At 46.6% G+C, this 8,584-nt stretch overlaps 1 protein-coding gene across 1 annotated transcript; it reads left to right on the top strand.

The window, feature by feature from the left end:
- The first annotated feature begins 4,552 nt into the window (after positions 1-4,552).
- On the top strand, positions 4,553-6,431 carry LOC115313975. The gene is made up of 4 exons (XM_040206193.1): positions 4,553-4,629; positions 5,762-5,913; positions 6,081-6,285; positions 6,355-6,431. Exons 1-4 carry the CDS (start codon positions 4,596-4,598, stop codon positions 6,429-6,431), a joined length of 468 nt encoding a protein of 155 aa, XP_040062127.1. The 5' UTR covers positions 4,553-4,595.
- The last annotated feature ends 2,153 nt before the right edge of the window (positions 6,432-8,584 follow it).

The raw sequence follows: 8,584 nt of genomic DNA, 5'->3' as shown, positions 1-8,584 counted from the left end.
CGCTCTCCGACTTCTGCGCGGCCTTGAACGTTTCTCACAGAGGCCTTCACCATAAGACGTTCCAGCACCACTTGCCGACAGTGATGCAAGCCTGTGAGCTGTCAGCAGCAGCTTGTGAAGCAGGAAGTGTTGAAGCTGTGAGGACCCTCTATGCAGACTTTCTGAACCTTCCGAACAACATTGACGTCATGTATGATGGCACCTGGAAGACGCGGGGTCGCACGTCTCACATTGGTGTGGGCTGCATCGTGGAGCTATACACCGGCCTGGTGATCGACCACATCGTCCTCTGCAACCTCTGCTTGGGATGTTCACTTGGCCCAAAGCCCGAAGAGGAAAGCTACAGTGCGTGGTTGGCCGAGCACAAGCCAGACTGCAAAAAGAACATAGACTGCAAGTCGGGGCGAATGGAGGTGGAGGCAGCACTCATCATGTTCAGAAGGTCCTTTGAGAAGCATGGTCTGCGCTACACAACGGTCCTCTCTGACGGAGACAGTAGGACGCATCATGCTCTTACAGATGAAGCTGTCTACGGGTTCGTGGATATTGAAAAGGACTGCCTCAACCATGTCCACAAGAGGATGGGATCAGCCTTGCGGACGCTTGTTGACAAAAAGAAGGCTCAAGGCGAGGTGCTCGGAGGAAAGGGCAGGCTGACACAAGACAGGATAAAAAAGATAACCAACTACTATGGTTATGCCCTTCGGAGCCACAGCCACGACGTACCTGCGATGCAGAAAGCTGTGCAAGCCACCCTTCGCCACATGTCGTCCACCGACGAGTCTCCCGACCACGACCTCTGCCCCGAGGGAGCCAGCTCATGGTGTTTTTACAACAGAGCAGTTGCCAACAACGAGCAACCCCGTGGCCACAAGAACGCCCTCCCAGGCTTTGTTCAAGAAGCACTGGAACCAGTGTTTGCCAGGCTTAGCAACAAGGACTTGCTCCAGCGGTGCAGTGATGGCAAGACGCAGAACCCGAGTGAAAGCCTGCACTCCGTCATCTGGGCACAGGTCTCGAAGAACACCCATGCATCACTGTACAGTGTACAGAGGGCTGTTGCTGAAGCTGTGAGCGTCTTCAACCAGGGAGTGAGGAAGACAAACGAGAGCGTAGCTAGCAGCCTGGGCTACACGGCTGGCACTGCCCTCGTCAGGAGGAGCACCGAGAAGGACAGTCGGAGGCTGCACAAGGCTAACAAAGAGTTCTCTGATGCTGACAGCATGAAGAAGAGACTCTCCACAAGGCACAGGGCAGGCACAGACCAGGATTATAGTCCTGGGCTTCTCTGAGAGTCAGGCACGCCCATCGCCCATTCACAAGCTGGTGTTTTGAAGACGCCCCCTAAAAAAGCCCTTCTCAGGGCTAACCAATTGTTGCATATCGGGCTGTTTTTCCCTACCCGTGTCTCTCCCTTAGTATGAAATTCAAACCAAGGGCATTCCACCCATCTAAAGCTTCAATGTTGTTACTTTTGCATACCCGAACTTCAAAGTCTTTTTTCTCAGCTTTGTTTTTTTCAGCATATTCTCCGGCCAGGAAGGCTTTTTGATTCACTTGCGCTCAACCGATTTTCATAAACTTGGTACTATTTTTTTTGGAATGAATTGGACTGCAAGCTAAAGCTATTTTTATTATGATATTTTTTGGTACATAGAACTGGCGGTTCATTATTAGCCATTGTTATAGCCTCTATTGTATGTCTTCTGTTCACTTTAATTTTTTTACGTGATTGTATGGTGCTATAGAAATAAAAATAGCTTTAGCTTGTATGACATTTCTTTAGGAAGCAATTGATACCTTTTTTCATTAAAATTTTAATAAGAAGGTCATTAAAAACTTTCCTGAAATTAGCTAATTAATATTTTATTTTGTTAATAACTTTTCACAAAAACGAGATATCTGAAATCTGATAGCAGTTATGAAATCAGCACAATAAACTGCATGCATGTGCCAAAAATCGTTGAGATAGGCCAATAAACAAAAAAAAGGTTTTGAGAACCCACTTCCTCCCTTAAGTGGGGCGATTCCTTCGCCGCTGACATGATGGCCTAAAAATGAAAGTTCGGCAACGTCAAAAACGCACTTGTTGTTAAGTTTGAGTCCACTATCAGCGATTCGCTGGAGGACATGGCGCAATCGCTCCAGGTGTTCTCCAGTCCTACCAAAGACTATAACGTCGTCCAGGTAAAACAAGACCCCTTCGCATCCTTCTAGAATCGTTGCCATCATCTGCTGGAAGGTAGCTGGAGCAGAAGCGAGACCAAAACAAACTCTCTTGAAACGGAATAAGCCTTCGTGCGTTATAAACGCGGTTAAGTCTCGGCTGTCAGGGTGTAGTGTGACTTGATGGTAAGCTGACGCCAAGTCCAATTTAGAGAAACGTCTCGCGCCGTGCAGCGCATTAAGAAGCTCCTCAACATGAGGAAGAGGGTAACTGTCAATAACGACAGCCTTATTAGCTTCACGAAGGTCCACACACATCCGAATTGATCCATCTTTCTTCTGGACCACAACAATGGGTGACACCCATTCTGAGGCACTTATGCGCTCAATAACTCCCGCTGCCTCAAGGCGTTTGATTTCTTCAGTCACAGGCTTCCGTGCCATCAATGGAATGCGACGCATTTTATGCTGCACGGGCTGCACTGATTTTCAGATCTTCACCTTGTGAGTGTAGTCCTTCACGTGACCCAGCTCGGGAGAGAAGAGGTGGCTGTATTCCTTCAAGGACGTTGGAAGGCCCGGTAATGCTGGTGGGAGTCTCGCCATGTTCTCACGACTTGTAGGATCAACTTGCGTCAGAAGTCCATCGGACGTAGCTGCAGATTCCTGGGGTTGAAGACAGGACATCCACGCAGCTTTGATGGAGTCCGACGACACATCTCGCTCTGAGGCCCGTGAAGGTACAGTTGTAGGCAGTGTCGTCCACTCGTTTTGATGTTCAGGAGCTCCTGTCGAGCTGTGACCCGAAGATGATGGGTCAAAAGGCACGTTCGGAGGCTTCTGTTGAGTCCTCAGTTTCCGTATAGAGACAGCTCATTGTTGATCCTTGAATCTGAAGATTCAGGGCTTTTACGGGATCCATTCCCAACAACGACGTGCCGGTATTCGCTATATAAAACATAATCCTGGCTGAACGCTCCTTGAACGTGACTGTTGCGTTGAATGCTCCCAGGACTTCAATACGTTGCCGGGAGTAGTTGAGGAGAGTTACCGGCGGTGGAATAATGTTTGCGTCATTTCTGAAATACTTTTGAAAGACTTCCTTTTCGACGATGGACACTGACGAGCCGGTATCCAAGAGGAACGTAAGGGGTCTACCGTAGACACTTACGTTAATGTAAATTCCCATCCGGGAAGTCGTAGCTACATGGCAAACCTGTGTCTCGTCATCCTCTTCGTCGGAAAAGATTTCGTGGATTCGCACGTGACTTTGACGGTGGACAGGTCGGTGCCTGCTGCGGCACACGCGCTGGAAGTGTCCGATACGGCCGCAACCGTTGGAAGTCTTTCCTCGTGCTGGACATGTGTCGTAGCTCTGACAGCGGTCCACCCCGAATCCACAATTTGCACATGATCGACCGTCGCGATAGGTTTCGCGCCACTTAGGTGTTTGGGCTTGAAATGCTCGCCGCGACTGTCCGAACGCAGTGGATGGAGTCGATTGCTGGTCGTTGTACCTTGGAGCGCGATAGCCAGGTCTATTTTTGGCAAAAGGGACGCACTCACGTGACTCTTGCTGAAATTGCGAGCTGTACCGGTCGCCGTGACGCGGTGGAAAGTTCTGCCCCACTAATTGACGGGAGGACGAAGCTCCACGTGAAGGTCGGTAGTCGACGGTCTCGGCGGCGTGTGTGACGTTGCATGCGAGTTGCTTTTCTGTAGTCACGGTTATCTCTTTGGCTTCGGCCTTGACTCTTTCGATGTTCAGGACGATTTTCACTACTTGCTCGAAGGGAAGGGTGCTATCCAGGAGCAGCCGTTCTCGAATTGTAGTCGATAGCACTCCAGCCGTGAACTGTTCCCGAATGTTTTCGTCCTGTTCAGACCCGAAGTTGGCCGGAACTGCCATGTCTCGAAGCGCGGTCAGGTAATCAGACAAGGACTCTCCAGGCTGTTGATGGCGCTGACGGAAGCGGTGACGCTCCAGGCTGACGTCGCACGACCTCTTGAAGTGCGCGCTGAGGGCGTCGACAGCTTCCTGGTAGACATTCATTGTCAGCGGTTCAGAAGTGGCAAGAAGATTAAACAGAGTCTCGTGGCAGCTGCGCTCAAGTGTGGTCGTTCCATTCCAGGTCTCCAGACACCACATCCCATCCTCGTCGCCAGAAAAAATGTGGTGTCTGGAGACCCGGAATGGAACGACTACACTTGAGCGCAGCTGCCACGAGACTCTATGTTTAATCTTTTTGTAAAGAAGAGGAAGTAGAAAGGAAAAGGACAGAAGAAGACGAAGTGACCGGAAAGTAATTAGCTAGAAGATACAACAGTAAGTTAGGTGATTGCTATGTTGTGTGTATAAATGAGATAATAGCTGACTGACCTTTTTGTTCTTTCTTTTAGTGCAGAAGCTGGTTCAAGAGCTTCCAAGCATGAATAGTAAGCACATCGGAGCCCACCAACCTGGTATGAGCGATTGATTTTTGTGCGTCATGCACCTTACAAATTGGCTTTTTGGTAGCTTTATAAGTATGTACCTATCAACGGTATCATTTGTCCATCATTACAGTGAGCATGTGTCCTCGCTTGTTAGCATGGGGGTACATGTATGCAAGAAAATGCAGTGATAATTACAGGATTAATGGCAGTGCCTTTTCCCTGGGTGCACACAGAAGGCTGGAATGTACCTTCTTGTGAAGGCACGACTCAACAGCACTACCAAGCTTTCAATATTGCAGATGTACACCTATTTTGTGCGATCTTCTTGGTTTGACAGAACAGGTGTGGTGGATCATCGAGCACGCACAGTGCTTCATGATCCATCTGTCAGAGTGGGAATCAGCCTGAATTGGCCCTCTGGCCAATCCGGGCTGGTGTGCTGGAGTTGTATGAAGGCAGAGGCCCTCTCCGGCGTTGTCGAAGTGTGAGCCCGGCCGTAGAGAGGTTTGTCGGTCAGATCGTGGGCTCTCCACTTTGGAACTTTTCATGCTAATCATACACCCGTCCAAGCAACACACAGGCGTCTTCATACCACTTCAGAGGGTTGCTCTTCTAGATGGCATATTCCGCCAAGCCGCCATGCACTCGAGTATCGGGTCAAAACATTGCAGTGGAGCCATCTACTAACGGATAATTTTTTGGGGGTAAATGCGGTTGCTTTTTGCTCTGTGTTAATTATTGGTGAAAAATTGCAGAATCTTTTAGTGCATTGTATTAAAATTGTTTTAGAGATTATTTGCTTGTGCTTTTTTTTCATAATATTTTCTCTTTCAGTGTGCTTGTGTTGTGCTGCATTAGTACTATGTAGCCCAGAAAAAACATACTGAAGGGTTTAATCAAAGTAAGCTCGCTTCTGGAAAGTGCTTTCAGAGTCCAATGCCGTATCGGGCTGCAGCTGACTGTAATTGTAAGCATAACAGTTTTTTGAAGTAACTATTCATAAAACACCCCTCGTCATTCGCTGTCCATTTTCTTGATGCCAATGCCAATCATGTGCCGCTTCCAATCACCGCTGGAACTTTTCGTTGTGGTTTTCCATTAGGCCTTTTTTCACCTATACAGTACACCTGTGTAGCATTTTGACATTCTTTTTCCAAAGTTGCAGAGCCTGGTGCAGTTGTTGTGGCAGCATTAGACGTCCAGCTCCCAGCCGCACCAATCGAGGCCCCAGAAGCCGAGCCCCCAGCTGCACCAGATGCCCAGCCTCCCATGGATGAAGTGCCGAACTTCCCACCGACTGCTGATGGACGCGTAAGTACAGTTCTCAAAGGGTTGCGTAACTTTTTTCAATGTTAAGTGACCTAAACAAGATTTACATATATGGTTTATTGTAATTTTTTGCGACGTTTGAAAGTACGGCAAACAAAGATGGTGCATGCCTTTGTTTAGATTGTTGATATATGTCTACTTTTTCCCAGTTGCACCTCTGCAACAACACATTCATCGACGCAGAGAACGCGTCAAAAATATTTAAAAACAAAAAGGGAACAATTGTTGTGCGGGAAGCCGCCCAAGCCATTTGGGGTACAGAAACACCGGCTCAGCGAAGGGTGTGCGGGAGGTTGCTGGCAGGGGAGCTCAACGCTAAGCAGCTCGCACCGGCCAAGGTTCAGGTAGTCTCTGGTCAGTATTTTATGCATAACTTTTAAAAGCAGATAGCATTACAGTTGCTCTCATGCTTTTCATTCTCAGCATGCCTGGAGCACTGGGGCTACGTAAAAAAAGGACACAACAATCGCTGCTGCGAACCTGACAAGAGCCCTCAGTGACAAGATCATGTGAAGCGGAAGCTACGCTTGCAGAAGGAAAGACATCATCAATGTATATGTCAAAGAGATGTCAAATAAAAGTAAAGTTTCTCATGGTGAACTTTGGCTGCTGTTCCAGCTGGAAATGATACATGTTCCAGGAGGAAATAAAAACATTCCCGGTGGGAAATTATGCATGTTCCAGGCGGAAATAAGAACATTCCCGGTTGGAAATTATGCATTTTCCAGGTGGAAATAATAACATTTCTGGCTGGAAATTATGCATTTTCCTGGAGGAAAAAAAAAAAACATTTCCACCTGGAAATGCTGCATGTTATAGGAGGAAAAATCTAATTTCCAGCAAGAAATTTGTCCATTTCTCCGTGGAAACAGCCTGGAATTCGGCTGGTAAAATAGATTTTCAGCTTCAGCCGTAATCCATTTTCAGTTCCATAACACAGCCTGGACTGGAAGCATTTCTACCTGGGCTGAAAAACAGGGATTCCCTTGAAACTCCCACATAGCACATTAATCAGCAACAATATTCTCTTAGCCAGGTACGCCTACCATTTATCACTGAAAAAGCGACTTCATAAAAAAAGTTGCGCTCGTTCTTGTAGCTTCCCCTTCGCTCACTTACAACGAAATGGACTATAGGTCTGCCACCAAGACACGCTGTAATGAGAATCTGCATTACCAGTCTTGAACAATTAGCAATTGGTGCAATTTACTGGCAATCATGCCATTATTCTTGCACTGTGCAGATTTTGATATGCAATTGTCAAAGTTTGATTGTTGTCATAGAAGACCGACTTCAAGCTCCAAGAGGCAAGCTAGCGAGCTGGTAGCAGCAATGGCTTTGTCAGCCTTACCTTGAGCTATTCGAGCGAACAGAAGCATTGCTGCTTTTGCTGCATCCTTATTAAATGACACATACTGTGACTGCTTCCGGCAGGTCTGTGACATTGTTTGCATCCATGTGTACTGTACATGTTTGGAGGCAATGACAATGGTGATTCACTGCCTAGTACCACAATGCAAATCTCGTAAAAGAAAGTCAGTTTCAGATTTCATCACTACCCACAGTCCTCACATTTAACAAATACATGGACAATTGGAAAAAAAATGGGAAACCACTGTCTATCCAGTGTACAAGATACTGGGTAAGAACAAGCCTGGCAAGTTTCTGATCTTTCAGTGATCATGTCTGCCACTTTTTCTTTTCTGGTTAGGTTACAAGTACCAGAAATCATAGAGGTAATTCAGTAGGTGAACCTACTTGAGTCCACACAAAATATGTCGGGATATTGTGTCTGGAAAGGAAATTACACGAAAGCTCCTGGTGTTCTGATGGCAACGAGAACATTTGTAGGCATAAATACAGCTTCCTCTTGAGCTACTAATGGCCTAGTTCGGGCACTCGCATGCACACCGTAATATTCCGACTCGGCACCCACCAACCTGTTGCCTGAAATTCCCTAAAAGTAGGCGATGGCACAATGTCTAAATGCAGAAATAAAAAAAATAAAAGAAAAAACACTTTCTCCGGCACATATCCAGCATGGTTCGGTGAGAGCTAGAGAGAGTTCGAAACTCGTTTGTAGCATCATTTCACAGTGCTGAAAACAGTAGTGCCGCCTTCGTTTGTTGTACTGTATTTTGTTTTGTTTCATTTTTGACTGATGTTTACTAACCTTAGGTTATGCGACATTCCGGAAGAACGGGTGTTTGTACTTTTCGATTTGAGGTTGGAACCTTTCGGGAGAGACGGACTTTCTTTTGTTCATGAACAAGACATTGCAATCATGCCATTTGCCATGCAGGAAGATTTTTGGAAGGAAGCGTAACCCGGTTAAATCCTGTTGCCAACTGCTAAACACGGTACACCTGGGACATGGCATTCTCATTGGCTAGGCACGAATAAAGTTGGTTAAAAACATCTATAACAGCTGTAATTTAATATTTTATTGATTTCTTTAAGTGCCCATGAGGACTTTACATAAAGACACAATGAAGACAATTTTATTTATTTTTTCTTACATGTGTGTTTTTTTTACATCTTGGAGACCTGGCATGCCGCTCAATGTTTTATAGAGATATGACGCCTTTTTCCGGGCCTGTAAATAAGCTGGCGATACAGAAACTAACTGTCTGAGGGATGTAGCAAGAGTAAA

This window comes from Ixodes scapularis, unplaced genomic scaffold (genome assembly GCF_016920785.2).
Source record: "Ixodes scapularis isolate PalLabHiFi unplaced genomic scaffold, ASM1692078v2 PGA_scaffold7__128_contigs__length_106722199, whole genome shotgun sequence".
Lineage (NCBI taxonomy): Eukaryota > Metazoa > Arthropoda > Arachnida > Ixodida > Ixodidae > Ixodes > Ixodes scapularis.
The sequence above is the reverse complement of the archived record's forward strand: the minus strand, read 5'-3'. Positions and strand labels throughout refer to the sequence as shown.